The following is a 27,633-nucleotide window of genomic DNA, read 5'->3' on the forward strand; positions in this document are numbered from 1 at the left end:
AATGTTACTGCTTCACAGTTCTTCTGAATCATAAAGTGAGTTCTGACTGAGGTTCCAGGTGATGTAGTAAACATTCCACACAGGGAGCTCTACCATCAAGTCAGGGGAACGCCCACCACCGCTCTCATCACTATCCCCACTACTTCTGCCACGGCCATCACGTTCACCTCTACCTCCACCATCACTACTCAAGTTGGAGAAATAGAGGGAAAGGGGATAAAGGGAGGGCAAAGGAAGGTAATTCCAAAGGAACATGAGCGCCAATAATGCTTTAAGGTAAACTTTCTTAAATTTTTTTTTGGATAATAAGTATAACCAATGAATAATTATATCTACAGTATTCTTTTCCTCCACATTCTTAGTTATCAGATGAAACCTTGGCTTCCTGTAAACTATGTACATTGAAGAGTGATATATCCCTCTACTTTATACAAAAGAGGACTCGCGTTCCTCTCTCTGCTCTTATTCTGATGTCTTTATAGTTAATTGATTAATTTACATTTATTTATTTATTTGTTTGTTTGTTTATTTATTTATTTTGAGACAGAGTCTCTGTCTCCCAGGCTGTAGTGCAATGGCGCGATCTCGGCTCACTGCAAACTCTGCCTCTCGGGTTCAAGTGATTCTCGCACCTCAGCCTCCCGGGTAGCTGGGATTACAGGCGCCTGCCACCATGCCTGGGTAATTCTTGTATTTTTAGTAGAGACAGGGTTTCACTATGTTGGCCAGGCTGGTCTCAAATTCCTGACCTCAAGTGATAGGCCCGCCTCAGCCTCCCAAAGTGCTGGGATTATAGGCATGAGCCACCGTGCCTGGCCTATTTAATTTGTTATTGTGAATGAACGAACATATGAATGATGCAATACATTCTAAGAATGGCCCATGTGTGATAGAGCTGTATTATGGCTGTCCCCGGCATATGGAAAAATGAAGTTCTGATATAAGTAATTGACTTCAGATCAAAACACAGTGTTACGGTGCCTTATATATTGTCCCAATAGTCCATCAAGACTCTTAAAACTATATCCTTTACATGAATATTACCAAAAAACAGCAATTAAAATATTTTTATATATTTTGGCCAAAAGCACTCAAAGGCCTTGACAGACCCAGTTTCTTCCCCTACTTCTCTGCTTACCTGTCCATTTCTTTTGCTGGGTCCTCTTGCTCCTTCTGCCAGCTAAGTGATCATTCCCTTGGATACTGCCTTGGACCCTTGCTAATAAGTCTCAGCTGTGAGTTTTCCTAGGTCATTTTCTTAGGTCTCATTACACCATTCCTAGCCAGATGAAGGGCTAGGTTCCCGGTTGGGCACAATAATGGGGCTTTGTCCTTGGCTCCACCTGACCTGTTTCATTCTTTTATTAATGACCTGGATGAGCATATGGACAGAATTGCAATCTTTTCCCCTCATAGCTTCAAGGGCAGGGTGCATCCTCATCCATCTGTGCATCTCAGCACCTTGCACAGTAGCTGGCCTACTGTAGTTATTTTTTAAATTTTTTATTTTTATTTTTATTTTTTTTTGAGACGGAGTTTCGCTCTTGTTGCCCAGGCTGGAGTGCAATGGCACCATCTCGGCTCACCATAACCTCTGCCCTCTGGGTTCAAGCGATTCTCCTGCCTCAGCCTCCCCAGTAGCTGTGATTACAGTCATGCACCACCACGCCCAGCTAATTTTGTATTTTTTTTAGTAGAGATGGGGTTTCTCCACGTCGGTCAGGCTAGTCCCAAACTCCCGACCTCGGGTGATCTGCCCGCCTCGGCCTCCCAAAGTGCTGGCATTACAGGCATGAGCCACTGCGCCCGGCCTATTGTAGGTATTAAAGAAGTCATTGGATGCTGATCAAATTTGTTGAGACTGAAGTATTCATGGGTGAGTTGATACAATTTGGAGATTGGCATTACAATACTCCAGCAAAAATTGTGATAAAATTAAATAACATAGGCTGGGTGCAGTGGCTCATACCTGTAAACTAGCACTTTGGGAGGCTGAGGTAGGCAAATCACTTGAGGTCAGGAGTTCGAGACCAGCCTGGCCAACATAGTGAAACCCGTCTCTACTAAAAATACAAAAAACAGCTAAGCATGGTGGCAGGCGCCTGTAGTCCCAGCTACTCGGGAGGCTGAGGCAGAAGAATTGCTTGAACTCGGGAAGCAGATGTCAGTGAGCCGAGATAGCACCACTGCACTCCAGCCTGGGTGACAGAGCAAGACTCCACCTCAAATAAAATAAAATAAAATAACATAAAATAAGGTGGATGATATAGATGAAACAGGAATAAAAAAATGTTGATGACAGTCGAAGCTAGTGATGAGTATATGGGGACTTATTATACTCCTATTTTTGTGTAATTTTTAGATTTTCCATTAAAAAAGGAAAAATAATCATTGGTGAGGGAAAGCCATGAAAACTTCCCAAAATGCAAATAGTTCTAGAAGTATTTATAACGTGGACATTTGTAAATAAAATTTTACTACAGGGATAAGTAGCTGTATCCAATACAGTCATACACTTCAGGGAATTAAATACAAATAAAGTGGCAAAACATTTCAAATTTATCAGAGTTTTGCTTGCTTCTTTAATTTTTATTTATATTGCCATGTGTAAACCACGTATGAAGGTTGCTAAAGGCCTTTTGCCTATCACATAGTGCACTATTTTGTTTATCATTTATCATAGAAGGTTTTCCTTTCTAGAAGTGATTTTTGAATAATTTACAGGATTCAAATTTTACTGGCTAGCATCTTAAAGATATTTACCTGTTTTCTATGGCTATTACATTATTTTCCATTCATTTTTAATTTACATGTATATTTCTTCTAATTGTTTTATTTAATATAGCTCACATTTTATTTTTAATTTAATATACTTTTTGTATTTTTTTGAGACAGGGTCTCAGTCTGTCACCCAGGCTAGAGTATTGTGGCACTATCATAGCTCACTGAAACCTCAAAATCCTGGGCTCATGCAATTCTCCCTGCTCAATCTCCAAGTAGCTGGGACTACAGGTGTGCACCACTATGCCCAGTTAATTTTTAAGTTTTTTGTAGAGAAGGGGTTTCACTATGTTGCCCAGGCTGGTCCCCAACTCCTGACCTCAAGCAATTCTCTTACTTCAGCCTCCCAAACTGTTGAGACTACAGGCGTGAGCCACTGCACCTGACCAAGTTCATTTTCTCTTAAACCGTGTAACATAGCTGGTAACTAAGTGATGATATAAACAACTTACCACAACATGTTAGTAAATACGCATTACACAGTTCTCAAATACAGGTCGTTAAAACAATCCTCTTCCATTGATCTCCTGATTTTTTCTCAATTAATTTTACGTAGAACACATTTCTCCCTAAGCATTGTAATTTCATGCCTTTATGTAATGTATTTTTATTTGGCATAGTTCTCAGTGTCCTTTTCACTTAGGGCAGAATGAGCAGGCTTTTTTTTTTTTTTTAGCTTCCCCTAGGTACCAACTATTTCACCATTTACCTCATTTGAGGCTAAAAGCAGATGCTCAGAGAAATTAAAAGACTTGATTGAGGTTATACAGTTAGTAGATGAACATTTGTTGTTGTTGTTGTTGAAGAGACTGCCTCTCCATCTGTAACCCAGGTGGAGTGCAGTGACGCCATCATAGCTCACTGCAGCCTCAACCTCCAGGGCTCCAGCATCCTGCAGTGTCAGCATCCTGAGTAGCTGAGATTACAGGTGTGAGCTACAGCGCCCGCCCAGGGACAATTTTTGTGTTTGTTATAAGACGGAGTGACGGAGTTTCGCTTTTGTTGCCTGGGCTGGAGTGCAATGGCGTGATCTCAGCTCCCTGCAACCTCCACCTCCCGGGTTCACGCGATTCTCCTGCCTCAGCCTCCTGAGTAGCTCGGATTACAGGCACACGCCCGGGTAATTTTGTATTTTTATTAGAGATGGATTTCACCATGTTGGTCAGGCTGGTCTCGAACTCCCGACCTCGTGATCGGCCCTCCTCGGCCTCCCAAAGTGCTGGGATTATAGGCGTGAGCCACCGCGACCAACTTGTTTTTTGTTGTTTTTACTCCTGGGCTGGAGTGCAATGGCATGATATCGGCTCACCACCACCTCCGCCTCCCAGGTTCAAGCGCTTCTCCTGCCTCAGCCTCCCAAGTAGCTGGAATTACAGGCAGGTGCTACCACGCCTGGCTAATTTTGTATTTTTAGTAGAGACGGAGTTTCTCCGTGTTGGCCAGGCTGGTCTCGAACTCCTGACCTCAGGTGATCCGACAGCCTCGGCCTCCCTAAGTGCTGGGATTACAGGTGTGAGCCACTGCCCCCGGCTTCTACTTACTATTTCTTGAATGTATTTTTCAGTCAGTTATGTAAAGTAAACTTACACGCTTTTTCCTCCCCTGAAAATAAAAAATCCTAAGTCTACATTTTTCACAACAGAGTCAGTCCTCCATATCTGAAGGTTCTGCATCTGTGAATTCAACCAACTTTGGGTAGAAAATATTCCCAAAATACCTCCTAAAATAATAATACTAATAAACCAATACAACAACAAAATAATACAAATAAAAATACAGTATAAGAACTATTTACATAGCATTTACATTGCATTATGCATATTCTATCAAGAGATGATTTAACGTATACAGGAGGGCCCGGGTGCGGTGGCTTACGCCTGTAATCCTAGCATTTTGGGAGGCAGAGCTGGGCGGATCACTTGAGTCAGGAGTTCAAGACCAGCCTGGGCCAACATGGTGAAACCTCATCTCTATTAAAAATACTATATATATATATCTGTGTGTGTGTGTGTGTGTATATACATATATATACATATGTATATATATATATATACACGTATTAGGTGAGCATCTGTAATCCCAGCTACTTGGGAGGCTGAGGTGAGAGAATTGCTTGAACCCAGGGGGCAGAGGTTGCAGTGAGCCCAGATTGCACCACTGCACTCCAGCCTGGGCGACAGAGCAAGACTCCATCTCAAATAAGTAAATAAACAAGTATACAGGAGGGCCAACGCAGTAGCTCACACCAGTAATCCTAGTGCTTTGAGAGGCTGAGGCGGGGCGGGTGGATCACATGAGGCCAGCAGTTCGAGACCATACCAGCTTGGCCAACATGGCGAAAACCCATCTCTACTAAAAATACAAAAATTAACCAGGCATCGTGGTGCATGCCTGTAGTTACAGCGACTATGGAGGCAGAGGTGGGAGGATGGCTTGAGCCCAGGAGTTCTAGGCCACTGCACTCCTGAGTGAGGCAACATACAAGGAAGATACAAATACTACGCCATTTTTATCAGGAACCTAAACTTCCTTAGATTTTTGTATCCATGCGTGGAGAGGGTGGTCTTGGAACCAATCCCCCACAGATACCTAGGGACAATGTATATTGTTCTGTTCTTCCATATTCAAACTTCCTGTCCATGACCTAGTATTTACTGAAAATATCAGATTTTAGGATGGCATGCAAAATGGGACCCTACTGGCCTTCAGAAAATATGTTTGTTTGTTTGTTTTTGTTTTTGTTTTTGAAACACTGTCTCACTCTGTCGCCCAGGCTGGAGTGCAGTGGCATGATCTTGGCTCACTGCAACCTCCACTTCCTGAGTTTAAGCCATTCTCCTGTCTCAGCCTCCCGAGTAGCTGAGATTACAGGCGTGCCATCACGCCCATCTAATTTTTGGGGTACTGTTAGTAGAGACAGGGTTTCACCCTGTTGGCCGGGCCAGTCCTAAACTCCTGATCTCAAGTGATCCACCTGCCTCTGCCTGCCAAAGTGCTGGGATTATGTGTGAGCCACTGCGCAGGGCCAGACAAGATCTTATATACAAATTTATATTTGGAAAGATAGATAACTCAATTACTACTGGGGCTGGGGTTTGTTGCCCAGGCTGGAGTACAATGGCGTGATTGCAGCTCACCACAATCTCCACCTCCCGGGTTCAAGCGGAGTGTGGGAAGACAAAAACATTCTTTTATTTTCTACTTTGTATCCTTCTGCATTGAACTTAAGAACATGATGATATATACCTTTTATAACAAAATATATTTCATTATTATTATTATCATATTGTCATTATAATTAAATGGGTCAATTTCTTATCTAACTACCAACTATCTATAGAATATCAATAGATATTCAGTTGTCGAATATCTATTATGTATCTGAGATGTTTTAAGTACTTAGAGGCTCCAAGTATTCTTAGTGTCACAGGCTCCATCCCCCATTACTGTAACACACTAAAATGTACCCATCTCAAATACAATTTATATACGAATTGAGTTGAAGTTGACTAGTTTTTGTAATGTCACATTTCATAAATATTTATGGCTGGGCACAGTGGCTAATGCCTGTAATCCCAGCACTTTGGGAGGCTGAGGCAGGTGGGTCACCTGAGGTCAGGAGTTCAAGACGAGCCTGACCAACATGGAGAAACCCTGTCTCTACTAAAAATACAAAATTAGCCAGGCGTGGTGGCGCATGCCTGTAATCCCAGCTACTTGGGAGGCTGAGGCAGGAGAATCGCTTGAACCAGGGAGGCGGAGGTTGCAGTGAGCCGAGATTGCACCATTGTACTCCAGCCTGGGCAGCAAGAGTGAAACTCCGTCTCTCTCTCTCTCTCTCTCTCTCTCTCTCTCTCTCTCTCTGTCTGTCTCTCTCTCTCTCTCTATATATATATACATAAAGTTACTTTATTTATTTATTTTTGAGACAGGGTCTCGATCTGTAGCCCAGGCTGGAGTGTGGTGGTGCAATCAGGGCTCACTGCAGCTTCCACCTCCCAGGCTCAAGCGATCCTCCCACCTCAGCCTCCTGAGTAGCTCGGACTACAGGCATGCATACCATCGCACCTGGCTTTTTTTTTTTTTTAATTGTTAATACAGACAAGGCCTCACTATGTTGCACAGGCTGGTCTGAAACTCCTGACCTCAAGTGATTTCCCTACCTTGGCCTCCCAAAGTGCTGGGATTACAGGTATAAACCACTGCACCCAGCCAACTTTGATTTTTATCAAGTTTTAAAATATTTTGTAACCAAAGCATTTTTTTTCTGGTCTCTAACTTTTCATAGACCCTTGGAAATATCTCATGCCCTTGAAATTGTGCATGAAATGGATAAAAATGGCCCCAGGTGCTGAGTACAGTGCTAGATGTTTCTGATAGGAAGGGGTATAAAATGATGCCTGCTCTCCAGAAATGTATCATCTAGCTCTACATCTTTTCTTTCCTATCCTCAGTCCATACCTCTTCGTTGTAGTTTTTTAAAAAATTCTGTCCTTACTGTCAGTTCTTTTCCTTATTCTGCTTGGTTTTGGCATAATCCATTCATTTTCTTGTGAACCCTCTAATTAGAACAAAAGTGTTTTAAGGCAGACGAAATGCAGCACAAAAGTAATTACAATCATGCATCATTTAACGATGGGGATACTTTCTGAGAAGTGTATCGGTAGGCAATTTCATGGCTGTGTGAACATCACAGAGTGTACTTACACAAACCTAGATGGTGCAGCCCACTAACACCTAGGCTATATGGTATAGCCTATCGCTCCTAGGCTACAAACCTGTACGGTGTGTTACTGTAGTGAATACCGTAGGCAACTGTAACACATGGAAAGTATTGTGTACCTAAACACAGAAGAGGTACAATAAAGTATTGTACAAAGAGTAAAAAATGCAACATTTTAAAATAGGGCACTTACCATGAATAAAGCTTGCAGGACTGCAAGTCTCTCTGGGTGTCAATGAGTGAGTGGTGAGTGTGAAGGTCTAGCACATTATCGCACGCTACTGCAGACCTTATAAACCCTGTACACTTAGGTTACACTAAACTTGGAAACAATATTTTTTCTTCAATAATAAATTAACCTTAGCTTACAGTAACTTTTTACTTTGTAAACGTTTTAATTTTTAGAACTTTTTGATTCTTTTGTAACATTTGGCTTAAAACGCAAACACGTTGTACAGCTGTACAAAAACTACTTGCTTCATTTCCTTATTCTAACAGCTTTTTTCTGTTTTTAATTTTTTAATTAACATTTTAAATTATTTATTTATTTATCTTTTGAGATGGAGTCTCACTCTGTCACCCAGGCTGGAGTGCAGTGGCACGATCTCTGCTCACTGCAGCCTCTGCCTCCTGCCTCCTGGGTTCAAGCAATTCTCCTGCCTCAGCCTCCCAAGTAGCTGGGATTACAGGCATGAGCCACCACGCTCAGCTAATTTTCTGTATTTTTAGTAGAAACGGGGTTTTGCCATGTTGGCCAGGCTGGTCTCGAACTCCTGACCTCATGTGATCCACCCCCCCCTCGACCTCCCAAAGTGTTGGGATTACAGGTGTGAGCCATAGCACCCAGCTAAATTTTATTTTTATTAAAAAATTTAACTAAAATTATTGTTAAATTTTGTTTAAAACGTTTTAACCTTTTTCCAAAAAAAAAAAAAAAAAAAAAACCTACAATACACACCTTGGCCTACACAGAGTTGGGATTATCACTGTCTTTCCCCTCCACATCTGTCCCACTGGAAGGTCTTCAGAAGCAACAACACACGGAGTTGTCACCTATGTTAACAACACCTTCTGGAATACCTCCTGGAGGGCCTGAGGTTGTTTTACAGTTAATTTTTTTCTAATATAAGGAGTTCACTCTAAAATAACGACTAAAAAGTATACTATCATAAACACATAAGCCAGTCACATAGTCATTTATCATTATCAGGTATTATGTTCTGTACATATCTTGTATTTGCTATACTTTTTTTTCTTCTTTTTGAGTTGGAGTCTTGCCCTGTCACCCAGGCTGGTGTGCAGTGGCACCATCTCGGCTCACTGTAACCTCTGCTTCCCAGGTTCAAGTGATTCTCCTGCCTCAGCCTCCCAAGTAGCTGGGATTACAGGCACTCACCACCATGCCCAGCTAATTTTTTATATTTTTAGTAGAGATGGGGTTTCACCATGTTGGTGAGGCTGGTCTTGAACTCCTGACCCCGTGATCCGTCCGCCTTGGCCTCCCAAAGTGCTGGGATTACAGGTGTGAGCCACCAGGCCGGCCTAATTTTTATATTTTTAGTAGAGACGGGGTTTCACCATGTTGGCCAGGCTGGTCTTGAACTCCTGACTACAAGTGATCCGCCCACTTCGGCCTCCTAAAGTGTTGGAATTACAGGCGTGAGCCACCATGCCTGGCCTTGTATTTGCTATACTTTTATTTGACTGGCAGCATATTAGGTTTGTTGACACCAGCATCAACACAAAAACATAAGTGACATGTTGCACTTTATGTCATTGAGACAACAATAATGTCACTAGGCAATAGGAATTTTTTGGCTCCATTATAATCTTGTGGTACCACCATTGCATATGGTCCATCATTGCCTGAAACATCATTATGCAATACATGACTGTTTGTCCATATTAGAAATCAGAATCGCAGGTCTCAAATATATACTTTCACATGCCTAAGGTAAAATATTGTGCTGATTTCTCTGAGCATTTGCTTAGATGTCTGGCTGACTCTTTGGAATTTTTGCCTAATTTATTTCAGGCAGGCACAGGTCAATCACCAATTAATTGAGTACTTACATGTTTTTTGAGGAATGTGACTCAGAATATTTAATCCTAGGCTTATATAAGATTGTGAGGAGCCAAATCAAATTGCAATGATAAGAGCCTGCTTGAAGAGATTTTCACTGCATCATCCTGGCATGTAAATATCTTTCATCCTGTTTGCAGGGTGTTTTGGAAATCAAGAGAATGGAATATGAAAACATCAACATTTGATTCATATGTGGATATTTCACTTTTACCCAAAAGAAAACGTTTTAGAAAGAAAAAGCCAAGACCAGTGAGACACACCAAACGCCATGAAGAGGAGCAGGTCTATGAGCAAGCGACCACATTACCCTGTTCCATATGCAAGCACGAAATTGACTTAACTGGTATTTTTCCCCATAAGAAACAACATGTAGCTCTGGCCACGCTGGGTTTCCAGTGGATGGGTGGAAAGAAACCACAGCCCTCAGTGATTGCTGTTCAGAGACAGTTCATGATTTCTAAACTATTGTCATCTTTTATGTTCACTGAAAAAACCCTACAGAGCATTAATAATGCTTTTGAGCTGCTTTGGAAAAAAAAAATACCAGCATACTATAAGATTTTTGATAACATTGACAGGAGTGTCATATATTCTCAAAAAATACGTCATCTATTAATTAAAGGAGTGGGCATTTGTGAAGACAGGAATTCTACATGGAAAGCTGACATGAATGATAAATTCACTGTAGTGAATAATTTTGGTAATAAACCTAATGTGTGTTTTTTCGGTTTGTTCGATGGACATCATGGTGCCTCAGCGGCAGAGCTGACATCCATGGAACTCCCAGTTTTACTCCTCCATCAGCTTTCCAAATTTGATCCTTCTTACCAAATGACAACTGATGAGCAACAAATAATCAATTCCTTTTACACTGTGTTTAGAGAAGAATACACGGCAATAGAAGATCTCTTTTCTGCCATAAACAAAACAGAAGCAGTGAGGCGTGAGTATGAGGACATACACAAAGCCTTTGCAAAAGCATTTTGGAGAATGGATAGGCTTTTACGTCTTGGAAGAAAAGAAGTGTCTAGGGTTCAATGGAGTGGCTGCTCTGCAGTTACTTGTATATTGGAAGGCAAACCTAAAAGTCCTTATGCTCATAAGAATTGGAAAAGAAAAACCAACCATGATGGATTGGCAGAGAGCTCCACTTCCCAGGAGATGCCACAAATATTTCCTGGAATATTACATGTTGCAAACACTGGTATGTACATTGAATAGCACCAAATAACACCTTTATGTTTTTGGTTCCTTGCAGCAAAACCCCTCATGCTTCCAGAATTTTTTTATGATTTATTATTTAGCGACTTATTAGTGCCTAGAAATTGCACTGATAATATAAGAAGCAACAAATAACCACAATTTAAGTGCAGATTGTAGGCACAAAAATATTGTAATTATTTTCCAAACAGGCACAGATATGATATAATGTGACAAATATATTACATTTTCCCAAAGGGGTAGCAATAGAGTTGCTGATAAAGATGAAAAGCAAAGATACTACATATGCTTAAATCTGAATAAAATTAAAAACATTTTGTACACTTCCTCTTTTCAGAAAAATGGAAAGTTGTTTGCTCATTGTTAGTGTAGTTGTTTAAATTGGTCAGTTACTCTGATAAGTGTATTTGCTATAGGTCATTCTCATGCTCACTGGCCAAGTAGCATCTATTTCATCTCAGAGAGAATAATAGTTCATGCCTCAGTTTTATGAGCATGTATTCTCTTCTTAAAGAAGTTACCTGTGTTGTTTAAAAGTTATTTCAGGAAGTTAAGGAATTTGCCAAAATGGAAAGCTCAGAGGTAAAACTTTTTAGCAGAATTGACATGAGTTCCACACTGAGTTCTATGAGATACTTAACTACAGTTCTACCAGCCTTTTCATAGATAGAATTATTATTAATGATAGTGTCCGCTTACTGAATATTGAATACAGAGTAATTTCCTCTTCTAGTCTTACAATAACTTTGACATCTAGTGATATCTAAGTATTGTTAACCCAACGTTTCAGATGAGAAATTAAAGCTAAAAAATGTGAGATAATTTGTTCAAGGTCTCAGAAGTAACAGGAATTGGAGTTGGAAATCAGTCCTGCCATATGATATTACCTCTTAAGGGGATTGTTTCCAAAGCCTGAGGAGGCTGGGCCTCAGCGAGTGGGACTTTGTGGCAGAGACAGTGTTGCAAGGCCACATAATCACAAAGACTACTACAACGAATGTCAAGGCCCCAGAAAGTCAGCCTGTTTCTGATCCAGCCTGGTTCTGAGCCTGAAATGTCAAGGACTCCAGACTAAACAACACCAAGAAAGCTAAGTGCATGTCCACTGCCTCAGAGTCTTTGTCATTTCTCAGGCTCTATGCTGAGGTTCCAAATAGTTCATAGACATAATCATTACAGATTTAAGGCCAATCTGTGAACTGACCCATATTCTTGGAATTGGGACCCCTATAGAAGTTATCATTAATTATAAGAGTCTTTGTAAAATTAATGTGACAAATTATGACATATTCAATAAGTGGATACTGTCATTAAATGTCTAGACACGGCCGGGGGTGGTGGCTCACACCTGTAATGCCAGCACTTTGGGAGGCCGAGGTGGGTAGATCACCTCGGGTCAGGGGTTTGAGACCAGCCTGGCCAACATGGTGAAACCCCATCTCTACTAAAAACACAAAAATAAAAAATAAAAAAAATTAGCTGGACGTGGCAGGCACCTGTAACCCCAGCTACTCGGGAGGCTAAGGCAGGAGAATCGCTTGAGCCTGGGAGGCAGAGGCTGCAGTGAGCTGAGATCACACCACTGCACTCCAGACTGGGCAATGAAGTGAGACTCTGTCTCCAGAAAAAAAAATAAATGGCCAGGCGCAGTAGCTGACTCCTGTAACCAGCACTTTGAGAGGCCAAGGCGGGCGGATCATGAGGTCAGGAGATCAAGACCATCCTGGCCAACATGGTGAAACCCTGTCTCTACTAAAAATACAAAAATTAGCTGGGCGTGGTAGCGCATGCCTGTAATCCCAGCTACATCGGGAGACTGTGGCAGGAGAATGGCTTGAATCCAGGAGGCGGAGGTGGCAGTGAGCCGAGATGGCACCACTGCTCTCCAGCCTGGTAACAGAGCAGGAGTCAGGACTCCATCTCAAAAAAAAATAAAAATAATCTAGATACACTGCTGATTGATTGGTTCTAATCTCCAGGTCCAACAATGGGATTTAATTTCCAGGCCTATACAATGGTGTTAAACTGTTTGCATCTAGGCATGTTGCATTTTAATAGAAAGACACATGGGTAAAAACAATTCAAACTGTAAAAGAGAGAACCTGAGGTCATGATTTAGCTACAAAAGTACTCCTGTAAGAAAGAACTTTAAATGACTTCCAGCCATAAAAAAAAATTTTTACACAAAATTTTCAAGAATTATTTTGTATTTTATAGAACAGGATTAATTATAGTGAGGGAATTAGGTTTCCTTTTATAAAATTCATAAAATATCAATGTCATAACTCTAGAATTAAAAAAAATTCTTAACTTATAATGAAGTATGAGTTCAATGATGAAGCCACTGAATAAATGTTGAATTTGTGCATGTGGAAAAAGGTACTGCCAGACTCACATTCTTTTAAAAAATGTTTATCTATTTTATTGATACATAATAATTATAAATATTTATGGGGTACATGTGGTATTTTGATATATGCATATAATATGTAATGACCAAATCAGGGTATTTAAAATACTCATCACCTGAAATGTGTATTATTTCTTTGTGTTGGGAACACTTCAACTCTTCTAGCTATTTTAAGATATACAGTTCCCTGTCTCTGACTGAATGTCTGTACCTTTTTTATTTTTTGAGATGGAGTCTCACTCTGTTACCTAGGCTGGAGTGCAGTGGCACCATCTTGGCTCACTGCAACCTCCGCCTCCCGGGTTCAAGCCATTCTCCTGCCTCAGCCTTCTGAGTAGCTGGGATTACAGGTGCACGCCACCACACCTGGCTAATTTTTGTATTTTTAGAAAAGACAGGGTTTCACCATGTTGGCCAGGCTGATCCCGAACTCCTGACCTGAGGTGACCCACCCTCCTCTACCTCCCAAAGTGCTAGGATTATAGACGTGAGCCACCACGCCCAGCCTAATTTTTGTATTTTTAGTAGAGACAGGGTTTCAACATGTTGGTCAGGCTGGTCTCAAACTCCTGACCTTGTGAACCACCCACCACAGCCTCCCAAAAGTGCTGGGATTACAGGGGTGAGTCACTGCGTCCAGCCTGTTTGTACTTATTAACCAACTTAACTTTATCTCCTCCTGCCCCATCCCCAACCTTTCCCAATCTTTGGTAACCATCATTCTGCTTTACCTCATTGAGATCAACAATTTTTAGGATCCACATATGAAAGAGAACAAGTAATGTTTGTCTTTCTGAGTCTGGCTTATTTCACTTAACATTATGTCCTCAGTTCCATCCATGTTGCTACAAATGACAGAATTTCCTTCTTTTTCATGGCTTAATAGTATTCCATTGTGTACATATACTACATTTTCTTTATCCATTCATCTACTGATGGACATTGTTGACCCTGCATCTTTACTATTGTGAATAGTGCTGCCTAAAATGTGGGGGTACAGGTATCTCCTTGATATCCATTGGCTACATACTCAGTAGTGGGATCTGCTCCCCATGACTCAAATATCTGTTAGACCCCATCTCCAACATTGTTGATAAAATTTCAAGATGATGTTTGGGGGGAACAAAAATACATACCATAGCAGGGCCTTTATTATGTTGAGATATGTTTCTTCTATGCCTAATTTGTTGAGAATTTTTATCATGAAGAGAAGCGAATTTTATCAAAAAAGTTTGGGGGGCATTTATTGAGATAATCATATGGTATTTCTCCTTTATTCTTGTGTCATATTTATTTTATTTTTAATGCTGACTGTATTACAAGTCATCACGGTGGGCTATTTATCATACTCAGTAGTGGGATCTGTCCCCATGACTCAAACATGTATCAGAACCCATCTCCAACATTGTTGATAAAATTTCAACATGATGTTTGGAGGGAACAAAAATACATACCATAGCAGGGCCTTTCATATGTTAAGATGTGTTTCTTCTATGCCTAATTTGTTGAGAAGTTTTATCATGAAGAGATGTTAAATTTTATCCAAAAAAATTTTTGGCCATCTATTGAGATAATCATATGGTATTTCTCCTTCATTCTGTTGGTAATGTGTCATATTTATCTTATTTTTAATGCTGACTGTATTACAAGTCATCACAGTGAGCTATGGGGAAAAGTTTTCAATTAGCAGTAATCACACCGTGGCTAAACCTCACTGGCTATGATACTGCCTCTGCATGAAGCTTCATATTTATTGATTTCTGTGTGAACCATCCTTGCATCCCTGGAATAAATCCCACTTGATCATGGTGCTTTAAAAAATATATGTGTTTTTTGATTCAGCTTGCTAGTATTTTGTTGAGGATTTTCACATCTACATTCATCAGGGATATTGGCCTATAGTTTTCTTCTTTGTTGTTGTGTCTTATCTGATTTTGGTATTCAGGTAATGCTGGGCTTGTGGAATGAGTTAAAAAGATTTCCTTCCTCTTCAATTTTCTGAAATAGTTTGAGAAGAATTGGTGTTAATTCTTTTTTATGAGTTTGGTAGAATTCAGCAGTGAAGCCATCTGGTCCTGGGCTTTTCATTTGGGGGACTTTTTATTACTGACTCAATCCTGCTACTTGTTATTGGTCTGTTCAGGTTTTCTATTTCCTCCTGGTTCAATCTTGGTAGGGTTGTATGTGTCCAGGTGTTTATGTTTATCCATTTCCTCTAGGTTTTCTAATTTGTTAGGGTATCGTTGTTTGTAACAGTCCCTAGTGATCTTGTTTTTCAGTGGCATCCGTTGTAATGTCTCCTTTTTCATTTCTGTTTTTTTTTTTTTTTTTTTTTTGGGATTTTCTCTCTTTTTTCTTGTTTAGGCTAGCTAATGGTTTATTGACTTTTAAAATCTTTTCATAAAAATGACCTTTTGTTTAACTGATCCTATGTGTATTTTTTAGTGTCTATCTTGGTTAATTCTGCTCTGATCTTTATTTTTTTTCCTTCTATTGAGTTTGGTTTGTCCTGGCTTTCTAGTTTCTTGCGGTGCATTGTTATGTTGTTTATTTGGAGTTTATTACTATAAATTTCCCTATTAGTATCACTTTTGCTGCATCCCATAGGTTTTGGTATGCTATGTCTTGATTTTCATTTGTTTCAAGAAGTTTTTGATTTCCTTTTTAATTTCTTCATTGACCCTATGATTGTTGAGGAGCATGTTGTTTAATTTCCATGTGTTTGTACAATTTCCAACGTTCCTCTCGCTATTACAGTTCTATTCCATTGTGGTATGAAAAGATACTACTTGCCAGATGCCTGAAGTCAAGGTGTTCACAGGGCCATGCCTCTTCTAGGGTAGAATCCTTCCTTGGGTCTTCCAGCTTATGGTAGCTCCAGGCATTCCCTCACCCACAGCTGCGTAATTCCAGTCCCTGCCTTGATTTTCACATGGCATTTTACTGTTCTGCCTGTGTGTCTCTACTCTGCGTATCTCTTATAAAGACGTTTCTCATTGGAATTCGGGCCCACCTGGATAATCCAGAATGCTATCATTTTGAGATCCTTAACTACAACTGCAAAAACTATTTTTTTTTCCCAATAAGAACACATTGACAGGTTGTGGGTGTTAGGAGTAAATGTGTGTTTTTGGATATATGGTCTTGAGCTTTGTTTTGGGATGAAATTACTTGGAAATAGTTTGATCCTTTTAGATCCTGTTTTTTTAATTTATCAGGCAAGTCCAGGGCAGTGTTGAGTTTGGGTCTAATTATTCTCTGCTACTGAGGCAAAACCTTCCTAAGCATGCTACCTAATGATTCCTGAATTAATATCTTTTCAGTCTGGCTGCTTGGAACAGGAATTATTCTACCAGCCCTATGAGTCCTCAGCAATGCTCCCTCTAATCCTTTTCAAATGTTTCTTTTCCCAGTTTCCACCCACACATGTATTCACCAGTACCCATCTAAACACTTGAGAAAGACCCACTAGAGAAAGACCCTCGGAAGGTATCTGGAATTCTCTAGAATTCCAGATGTAAGCTCTTTTCTCTCTGGTATTCTGTCCTCAGCAAGCTCTAGCTGCATTGGTTTCCCTGGACTCTTGGCTCTGTCTCTTCAAAACAGATGAAAGTGTAAATCCAGTCACTGTTACTGTATCTTGACCAGAAAGATAAGAAATTCCATATAATTTATGTTTTGGGGAATTATGTGAGAGATGTGTCATCCAGAGTACTGCATTTGCTCCTGCCTCGTGTCTGCCTGTTGACACTATCAATATGTACTAAGTGATCCATTTGAGGCTTTCAGACTACAAATACGTGAAGGTTGGTGGTTTCACATTCTTTGTTTTGTAGAGATGGGGTGTTGTTATGTTGCCCAGGCTGGTCTCGAACTCTTGGACTCAAGTGATCCTCCCATCTTGGCCTCCCAAAGTGCTTTGATGCTTTGATGAGCTTTAATCTTCTCATGTATTAAACATGTGATTATCCTTGCCTCACAGGATTACAGATGTGAGCTACAATGTCAAGCCAGTTCCAAGTTTTTTGTAGCTTCCTTTCTTCCCTCTTTCTCTCTTTGGCATAATCTGAAATAGTTAGTTTTTCTGTAGTCTGTGTGGTGGCAACAGGCATAGGTTTATTTTTGGTTCACTGTTTCAGTGAGGCCATCGTCCTTTGGGGTCCTAGCTTTGTTGTGGTGAGCCATTTAGTCTTCCCCATCTCGGAGAAGCCCTAGGTTTTGTCTCCTGTTTCATAAGCCTGTGATTTTTTTTTTTTTTTTAAGACAGAGTTGGGTTGGGTGCAGTGGCTCACTCCTGTAATCCCAGCACTTTGGGAGGCCGAGGCGGGTGGATCACAAGGTCAGGAATTCAAGACCAGCCTGGCCAACATGGTGAAACCCCGTCTTTACTAAAAAATGCAAAAATTAGCCAGGTGTGGTGGTGGGCACCCGTAATCCCAGCTACTTGGGAGGTTGAGGCAAAGAATTGCTCGAACCCAGGAGGCAGAGAGCTGAGATCGTGCCACTGCACTCCAGCCTGGGCGACAGAGTGAGACTCCGTCCCAAAACAAAACAAACAAACAAACAGTCTTGCTCTGTTATCCAGGCTGGACTGGAGTGGCTCGATCTTGGCTCACTGCAACCTCCACCTCCCGGATTCAGGGTTCAAGCGATTCTCCTGCCTCAGCCTCCCGAGCAGCTAAGATTACAGGCACATGCCACCAAGACCAGCTAATTTTGTTTTATGTAAAGACGGGGTTTCAACATGTTGGCCAGGCTGGTCTCACACTCCTGACCTTAAGTGATCCACCTGCTTTAGCCTCCCAAAGTGCTGGGATTATAGTTATGAGCCACTGCGTCTGGCCACCTTGTGAAAATCTAATGTGGATTTATTCGGCTCAATACATGGTCTTAGGTAAAAGCTAGTTTCTGCTCTTGGTATACCTGAATTTAGTCATTATGCTTCTTGAGTATTTTGTACTTCGGCTATATTATCCAGGATATTTACTTGTTCTCAGTGGAAGGGTCAATCTGAGACCCAGACTGCCTCATTACTGCTCCTTTTTAATATTTGAGTGCTTTGGTGTATCTGTTATTCCAATATCTTTATGTCTAGATTGTACATTTGTTAATAATTCCTTTTAATGAGGCCCTGTAAACTTTTATTTCTAGTGTCCTAGCTTTCTGTCTCAAAAGCTCACAGTAAATTCAGAGACCAGGCACAATTTTACCCACTAGTTCTCTATTATTCACTTTTTTTTTTTTTGAGATGAGGTTTTGCTATGTAGCCAGGAGCGCAGTGGTTATTCTTAGGCTCAATCAGAGGATACTGCAGCCTGGAACCCCTAGCCTCAAGCGGTCCTCCTGCCTCAGCCTCCCAAGTAGCTAGGCCTACAGCCTACGCCACCACACCCGGCTATCACAATTTTTAAATTAGTGGTCACCTGAATCCCCCTTCCCTTCTCAAGACTGCCACATCACTCCTTCATCTGATCTTCAAAATCTGTGAGGAAAGGATAATCACATTTTTAATACATGAGAAGACTAAAGCTCATCAAAGCATTATACAAGGTTATATAACCAGTGAGTGAGCCAGGACTCCAGTCTTTCAGGCTTGAAGTCTGGTTACTTCAAATGAACAGTACTAGCTCTCTCCTGTTTTTAGGGTGTCTTCATTTTTATGTGGACTTTTCTGTCTTCATTAATCGCTAATGCTGTATTTGCAGACCTCAGTTGCCTTTCTTCTCTAAATGCGTTTCCATGGGTGTGAAAATGTGTTCATTTGGACTAGTTTAGTAAGTTGCCTTTAAAATTATCTCCACCCCTACCATTTTCCCCTAAAGTCTAATTCAACTCCAGAATCTCCTTCAATTTTGTGCAGGAAAAAAGCCAAATTCTTAACACTGACATTTTATATACCTTCCCTTCCCCTTCTCTCTTTTTTTGATGGTGGTGCTAAGGACCTACTCTCACATGTTTACAAACCTGATTCTGAGAACACATTCAACAAATATTTCATAAATAGTTGAGACTCGTGCATAATCTAGTTAGGCTTGAGGGGTACAATGGTGAGCAATGAACAATGGACATGAGTTTCATGATCATATGTCTATAAAACAAAAGGATATTTTGAACATCCAATGAAAGCTAGTTCAACATGAGTGAGGCTCTTAAGATAACCATAGGAAGGATGGAAACTTAGGAAGTCACAAAGCTGCTGTCCATGCATAAAATTAAACAAATTCAGCCTCTTTTGCTGAAACTAGAGCATTGAAGAAAAACTGGATATAGACTGTTTCCCCTAATCTTATTTACATGCAATTCTAATTTACTTATGCTCCTTTATAATTGTAATTTTTCCTTTCCCCAGTAACTATTTCAATTTTTCCCAAGTTCCAAGTTACCACTGCCTATCTTAAGCCTGTAATTCTACTTTGTATTTTCTTATAGTTCTTTTAGAAATAGGTCTGAAATGAAACATTTGTCGTTTCTCCTCAATTTCTTTTGAATAGCCTCTCTACCTGCTTTTCTCTTCTTAGAACACCAACCTTTAAGTGTCTACCTCTTAAATTAGCTTATTGAGTCTCACAGTAACTTTGACAAATAACACTGCAGGTAAAGAACTGTTACTTAGTGAAATAAAGTGATCTAATGAAGGCCACACAGACAAAAGTTTGGGATTCAAGTCTGACTGTGTCAGGCTCCTAAATCCTTCCACTCCCCATACTGTTTTTCTACACCAAACTGTTCTTATTACTCCTGGGCAACGTTGTGCATCCTAGGTGTGTTTTTATTTTTCCTGCTTCATCCATCATGTATATAGGTATGTTTTTTTCTGATCACCACATAAACTTCCTTTTCCTCTTCTCTCACTCCTTCTTAAAACGTTCCTGTTCTAATCAACACTAAGTCACCTTTCTGGCTTTATCTGAGAAAAATCTTGATATTGCCTACTCAGCTCTAGAATTCCCTGGTTGGGATTCCAGAGTTCATCCTAAGTTTACTGGACTTTTCCTTCTCAAAAAGTTGGTGATAACCCAGTAATTGCAGGAGGCAGCCACATCATTACCCTCTGCATAAGAAACACTTTACCTGACTATGCCACTTTAAAAAGGCTTGAGCATCATCTCAAAGCGGCTCTTTTTAATCCCCAAGATTATTGTTCCTAAACACGTTGCTATTCCAGTAATCCTGTTCCATTTTTATTCTGGTAACATTTTCTGAAGAGCGCAATCTCTCCAAATACTGAAAGTTGTTACCTTTGTCTAGGACTTGAATTCATTTATGCTTAGATTAAAATTGTGTAGTGGTTTCCAACACAGTTCGTTGCTTGGTTAGCTGTTCGCATTTCCTCCAAACAGATGTTACCAAGAAACTTTTTAAAAAGCCAAATTGTCCTTTCTCTTAAGCTATCAAAGGCTGCTTCCTCTCCACTTCTCCAGACAACGTGGACATAACAGTGATATTTAATAATCTTCCTCTAATTTCTCATCTTCATGGAAACCTTTTGTTCATTATCATGTTCAAGCTTTCAGTTTAATATAGCACTTGACTTCAAACACCCTGTTTGTAGCTGACAGCATATGCCGCTCATTGTTACAAAATGAAACTGTTGACTCTGCATATCTAATTTTTTAGTTCGTTCCATTAGTAGTCTTCCTGATGAATCTTATTTACCCTCTACTTCCTGGGTTATATACACAAATAGTTAAGAAACGCTGGCTACTTCTCCTTCACTTTTCCTTTCCTTCATGCACCACTCATACAGGTAAAGAATGCGATGCCAGGTGCAGTGACTAGCGCCTATAATCCCAGCATTTTGGGAGACCAAAGCAGGAGGATCGCTTGAGCCCAGGAGTTTGAGACCAGCCTGGGCAACATAGCGAAAGCCTGTTTCTACGAAAAAATGCAGAAATTAGCCGGGTGTGGTGGAACATGCCTTTAGTCCCAGGTCTCTGGAGGCGGAGGTGGGAGGATCACCTGAGCCCAGGGAGGCCAACACTGCAGTAAGCCGTAATCATACCACTGCACTCCAGCCTGGGTGACAGAGTGAAACCCTGTCTCCAAAAGAAAAAAAAAAAAAAAAAGGCATTATCTCCCTTTTTAACAGGTAGAGCAAGAACTGCAACCAGGATTTAATGTCCTTTCTCTTAAAATATTTTATTGTGCTGAACCCAAAGGATGTTCACAAGTAATAAAATGGGCCAACATGGTATGTCCTACTCTGTAGCACAGGAAAAAAAAAAAAAGGCAAATAGTGCGTAAGGCTACACTTGTCAAGCTCTCTGTAGAGGTAACTAAAATAAAAATAACCTGTTTACCATCCTTTCATTGTAAGTACTATTCCTTTTAAATTCTTTTCAAATCACATACTAGGAAAATAATGCTTTTTCTTTTTGCTTAAATGGCATTTTGGCTTGCCACATGCAAATAAACATTTACAAAGTCAATGGATTTGACTATTCTGAGCCAAATTATGTCCCTTTTGTTTTCAGAGCTATGGCCACACAATTCACGTGTATGTACACACGTACAAATTTTTCTAATTTAAGAGGTACTGAACCATATGTACTCCTAATAATTCCATTTACTCAGTTGGCACGTTAAGTGCCACTTCATGTTGCCTAGCTGATTCAGTAATAATTTATAATTCAGCAAAAGTCATTATTTTACTGACTTATGTTCTGCAAAATCTAAGTCGAATAATCAACAGTAAGACAAGTTAATACACAATATTAATAACCACACTATAAAGAAATGAGGGGCCATATGGCCTTTAAGAACTACTATTTATGTAGTTTCCAAAATATTTTTCACAAACATCATCTTTTAGTCCCAATCCAGTAGCTCAGCTATTAAAAATTCCTATTATATAAATGAGACAATAGTTTCTGTCTATATCTGACACTAATGCTTTTACCAATTTAGGCTATTTTTGAGTCTCACTCTATCGCACAGACTGAAGTGCAGTGGTGCAATCTCGACTCACTGCAACCTCCGCCTCCCAGGTTCAAGCAATTCTTGTGCCTCAGCCTCCTGAGTAGCTGGGATTACAGGCATGCACCATCATGCCCGGCTAATTTTTGTATTTAGTAGAGACAGAGTTTCGCCATGCTGGCCAGTCTGGTCAAGTGATCCTCCTGCCTCAGCCTCCCAGAGTGCTGGAATTACAGGCATGAGCCACCACACTGGCCACCAATTTAGGCTTTTCAACTATAGTACTATACTAGTTGCATGGACCTCAACTTTTTTTTTTTTTTTTTTTTTTGAGAGAGTCTTGCTCTGTCACCTAGGCTGGAGTGCAGTGGTGTGACTTCAGCTTACTGCAACCTCCACCTCCTGTGTAGAGGTGGTTCTTGTGCCTCAGCCTCCCAAGTAACTGGGATTACAGGCGTGCATGCGCCACCATGCCCGGCTAATTTTTTTGTATTTTTAGTAGAGATGGGGCTTTGCCATGTTGCCCCAGCTGGTCTCAAACTTCTGGCTTCAAGTGATTTGCCTGCCTCAGCCTCCCAAAGAGTGGTGTTTACAGGTGTAAGCCACCACACCTGGCCTTGGACCTCAACCTTCTAAGTCTAAATTCTTTTAGCTATAAAACTGTGGGCCTAGAATTGAACTCCTCCTGCAAGCAACTAAATGATCCCAGGTACAGGATCATATTTAAAACCAGAATATTCTATGTAAATTTGGCATTCTATTCCAGAAATTTTAAATCTCAAAGATGTTATAATAATCAAATATTATTAACCCCATCTCAGAACAGTTTAATAACTTTCTATAAATCACAAATGATTTTATACCAAGAAAAACAATATGTAATTATATGTAATTTTAAAAACATAAAATTATATTCCTAAAAACTTGGGGAAAATCAATTTTTCCTAACTAAAAAAATTCAGTTTTTCTTAAAAAATACTCCACAAAAAGTTACAGTAATATATAATCTCCCGCCAGTCTGTTCAGATCCTGTTTAAACTGTAAGATTTCAATGAAGCACACCATCATGGATTCATTTGAACCATGAACAAACTACAACCAACTTTTAAGATTTCAGTTTCCAACCAAAGGGTTTAATGTTGGCTGCCTATTATTCATGTAATACATTAATAATGTATTTCTTCACAGGAATGATTGACTTAATTTTTAAAAACTACACATTATAGCAACCTAACATTAATAGTGACATTCTAATGTTTTCATCACCCATGACCTAAGCACATTCAAGTTTTAACTTGTACTGGTTACACAACTGTCATTGTTTTTTTTAAAAAAATCAAAGTGTGTGTTTTAAATTGAAGCAGCATTTATCTTAAAACATTTAAAAATCTGCTAGATGGAATATATGTTGGCTATAAAAAAGTTCAACTCATGACTCTCCAATATAAGTAATATTAAGTCATTTCATTTAAAACTTTAGAAGTTACTTTGCATTATCTGTCATGTTAACACTAAATGTAGTAGTTTTAAACACTAAAAGTTGCTTAACAATGAGGTATAAAATGATGTTTGAATCTGTATTTACTATAAATCATTCAGTAGTGATATATTACACATATTTAAACAGTACTTTTACATAGCCTGCTTTCTGTTTAGCATTGAAACACAGAATTTACTAAAGTTAGCAGATTTTGAATTGGTTATCTCTAGGATAAAAATTTCTTCTTTTAAAAAATAATCTTTTAGGTAATGTGCAAGCAGTCTTGTGCAGAAATGGGAAAGGTTTTTGCCTAACCAAAGAACATACTACACGAAACACAAACGAAAGAAGAAGAATACTTCAGAATGGAACAGTCATTAGTTCAAATGAACCATACGGGCTTGTAGAAGGGCAAGTAAAAACTACACGAGGACTTGGATTTCATGGAAATCTCAAGCTGAAAAAGTCCATTATCCCAGCACCTCAAACTATTTCTGTCCCTATAGATGACCTATGTCAATTCCTTATTTTAGCTACTAATGGACTTTGGGAAGTTTTGGATAAAGAGGAAGTCACTGCCCTGGCAATGACAACATTTCACATGTATGAAGAAACATACTGTTCTATCATACCTAAAAAATCTTCACCATCCAAAGGGCCTCTGCTTTTTTCAACCATTGAACCAAACCTTACTAAATCACAAAGTAATATCCACGTATTGTTTCAGTATAAATCTGTATCTGAAGGATGTGTGTCAACTACAAATTCCAAAGAAAATTTGTCCGATTCAAACTATTCTAAATACTGCATTTATAACCCTGAGAATGTAGAAACATTTCCAGCAGAAACGACTCATCATAAACCTTGCAGTGAAAAAGTAACTGACAGCCCAACTAGTGTCAATGGTGTGGCAACAAATGAAAAAGAATCAGGCACTAAGAGTTTCTATGAAGGTGCAGCTGAGTACGTTAGCCGTGAACTTGTAAATGCTGCTTTACTGGCTGGCTCCAGAGACAACATTACAGTTATGGTAATATTTCTCAATGGAAGTGAGTATCAGCTTCTGACATAAAAAATAAAAGTTCCAATTATCCAGAGCACCAAAATATAATACCATAAAGCAATTCTTCAATGATCCAGATATTAGGACGATTCATCAATAACATGCAAACAATTTTATGAACACAGTAAAGAAAATATAAAAGCGGATATTAGGTCATATAATATCAATTATATATGTTCACTGTTTTATGCCAAAAAAAAAAAAAAAGAAAGAAAAACCAATACTTGCTTTTTATACCACTTTATTCCAACCTGAGCACCTCAATATAAAACTAAACACTGGTGAACCGTTTTCCTAATTCTGCATTATTGTAAATGTACAAGTTCTCCTAGCAGTCCAACACTTAAATAGACTAAATCATCTCTGACACATGGTAGCTTTCATATAATGAAAATACCTAAAATAATTAGTGCAATATACTGAACTGATCAAAATAAAATGAACTTTGGAAAAGAAGGCTGCAAGATTGTTACTAACATATTGCAATACTTTATGTTACAAATTACGGGTACATTGTTTATTATAGTTCTAGCCATGGAGGAACAACTGAAGCCCCTTCTTGTCCAAGGGGGAGAGAGAAATAATTAGCTATTTTAGTAACTGTACATTTTGTATACTTTTAAGCAACTCTTAAATATTACAGAAAAGTAATACAGATATGGAGACTACAATGCAGTACCCTATTTACAGTACAGCTGAAGATCGAATTTAAAATAATCAAGTTTGAATATACATAATTGTTAGTGCATTGACTATATTATGTCAAAAGGGAACAAAAGCCCCCTCCCTGCCCCAAACAACAAAACCTATGTAATGGCCAGCAGTGATTAATCGGAAATCAGACACCTGGTTTATTTCATTTTTGTTAAAGAACTCACATGTTTGAAAGGAACACTATCCATTAAGGTGCATTTATTAGTTCTCAAATTCTTAAAACAAGATGGGATTGCATTTGATTTTTACCCCATTTAAAAAAAAAACGGGACTGGCTATAATTAACATACCATTAATACTCTTCCCCACCCCCCGACCTTGTATATGTGGGATTATTTTCTTGTGGCTAATTTATTAAAATGTGGAATGTACATTTTAAATACAGATACCAGGAGAAATGAACATTTGCCTGAATACTATGGCTAAGCATCATAAATAACTTTAGAATCTCCTTCTAAAAAAAGGACGTTTTTGAAAAGCCCAAATTAGTAAGATCCAAATTTTTTTTCACAGGTGACTACTGTACCAGTGTGGAGAAATGGGCTGGTTAACTGTGTGGGTCCAGACAGTCATCTGTCTATATTCCTAGTGATGAGAAATCATTCCTCCTAACCTTCCAATGAAACAAGTGTCCACATAGTTCTCATTTTTTCCCTATTGTTGAAACATTAGTGAGAAGGACCCATGCATGTTATTAAAAATTAAGTTCAAAACACTTAAAATAATTCTGTATTAGAAACTTGACTCTATCATAAGTCTCTTCTTTTGGAAGTCATACTGGGCTGGTTAAATGCTCCAATTCCATTGTTATTAACATTTAGGAAGCAGAAGACTATTCCAGCTAGTTCAAACTAGAGGTTTAGTTACTACAACACTGACTCCTGGTTGGTTGTGTGGGTTCGGTGAGGTCTACTCCTCTTCCTCTGGCAGAATTTGCTCCTGGATTTTGTGGTTCATTCTTTGGCAATTTTTTAGCTGAAAGAAAATGATCAAATAAATGGAATATTTGAATAGTCATATTAGTATCAGTTTCACCTGCTATTTATAATTTTTCTTTCCAGTTAGGTTACCCCCAAAGTATTATATAACCACATGTTCATTCTTTTCAAATGTTTACTATCTATTAAATGCCAAAACATTGGTTGCTGTCTTAGGGAGTTTGATTTCTGGGGTAACTGTGTTGGGGGAAGGGTAGATGGGGACTGGCTGTAGACACAATTAAAACTTAAGCCTGACTAGTGCTTTATGTAATTCTCTACACAGATTCACTCAGTAATACCAGAAAAGTTGTATTTTATTTTATACTCATTATTACTTCTTCTTCTTCTTTTTTTTGAGATGGAGGCTCGCTCTGTCACCCAGGCTCACCTAGGCTGGAGTGCAATGGCGTGATCTCAGCTCACTGCAACCTCCACCTCCTGGGTTCAAGCGATTCTTGTGCCCTGGCCTCCTGAGTAGCTGGGATTATAGGCATGCCCCACCACGACCAACTAATTTTTGTTTTTTAGTAGAGACGGGGTTTCATCATGTTGCCCAGGTTGATCTTGAACTGCTGACCTCAGGTGATCCACCTGCTTCGGCCTCCCAAAGTGCCGGGATTATAGGCATGAGCCATGGTGCCTGGCCTCATTATTACTTCTATTTAAAAAAAAATCTAAGTTAATAAACATGATGGCCAGCCAGTAAGCTTATCAGTAAGTTTATAAAGAAGCTCAGCTCATATCAGCATTCTCCAGGCTGCCACAAACGCTTTTTAGAACAAGTCAGGATAGAAACAAATACCATTGTAATCATCACCTCAACAAAACTTGTCCTCTATTGTGCAACTAATTATCACCCCGAATTATGATAGATCATATCTACTATTTCTTTCCTGGCTTCCACAGCCTTTGGCCTTAAAACATCTATATACATTTTCTCTCTCACACTCTCTTTTTTTTTAAGAGACAGGTCTCACTCTGTCACCCAGGATGAAGCGCAGTGGTGTGATCATGGCTCACTGCAGCCCTGAGTTCCAAAGTGAGATGGGGTCTCACTTTGTTGCCTAGGCTGGTCTTGAACTCTTGGGCTCAAGGAATCCTTCCGCCTCAGACTTCACGTGCTGAGACTGCAAGTATGAGCCACCATGCTCGACCTCTTAGTTTTTAAAAGAGAAACTTACACCTTGCAGAGTAACCATCAGCTGCCTTGAAATAAAGGGGAAATAGGTAAGAGTTGGATTTTTGAGAATGAACAATTA

General features: G+C 39.5%; 2 protein-coding genes and 1 non-coding gene across 5 annotated transcripts in view; 1 reads left to right on the top strand and 2 right to left on the bottom strand.

Annotated features, from left to right (window-relative positions):
- Positions 1-68: 68 nt before the first annotated feature.
- Positions 69-26,117, top strand: PP2D1 (protein phosphatase 2C like domain containing 1). The gene is made up of 3 exons (XM_005545671.5): positions 69-276; positions 9,728-10,794; positions 23,884-26,117. Exons 1-3 carry the CDS (start codon positions 254-256, stop codon positions 24,687-24,689), a joined length of 1,896 nt encoding a protein of 631 aa, XP_005545728.2. The 5' UTR covers positions 69-253; the 3' UTR covers positions 24,690-26,117.
- On the bottom strand, positions 14,825-14,965 carry LOC123572146 (U4 spliceosomal RNA). Its single transcript, XR_006696466.2, has one exon. It is a non-coding gene; the product is annotated as a U4 spliceosomal RNA (small nuclear RNA).
- Positions 24,905-27,633, bottom strand: part of RAB5A (RAB5A, member RAS oncogene family) — a 37,025-nt gene continuing 34,296 nt past the window's right edge. For all 3 annotated transcript variants that reach the window (XM_074030904.1, XM_045387015.2, XM_045387016.3), the window contains one exon: positions 24,905-26,369. In XM_074030904.1, the coding sequence (XP_073887005.1) occupies positions 26,304-26,369 (66 nt within the window). In that variant the 3' untranslated portion in view covers positions 24,905-26,303. The remainder of the gene's footprint in view (positions 26,370-27,633) is intronic.

The sequence above is a fragment of the Macaca fascicularis genome, chromosome 2 (assembly GCF_037993035.2).
Source record: "Macaca fascicularis isolate 582-1 chromosome 2, T2T-MFA8v1.1".
In the NCBI taxonomy this organism is placed as follows: domain Eukaryota; kingdom Metazoa; phylum Chordata; class Mammalia; order Primates; family Cercopithecidae; genus Macaca; species Macaca fascicularis.

What these genes read in the sequence shown, in the direction of transcription:
- PP2D1 (XM_005545671.5), top strand. Translation starts at nt 254, where the DNA reads ATGAGCGCCAATAATGCTTTAAG. An exon ending in AGCGCCAATAATGCTTTAAG is followed by an intron (nt 277 to 9,727) that starts GTAAACTTTCTT and finishes TCCTGTTTGCAG; the next exon opens with GGTGTTTTGGAAATCAAGAG. An exon ending in ATTACATGTTGCAAACACTG is followed by an intron (nt 10,795 to 23,883) that starts GTATGTACATTG and finishes ATAATCTTTTAG; the next exon opens with GTAATGTGCAAGCAGTCTTG.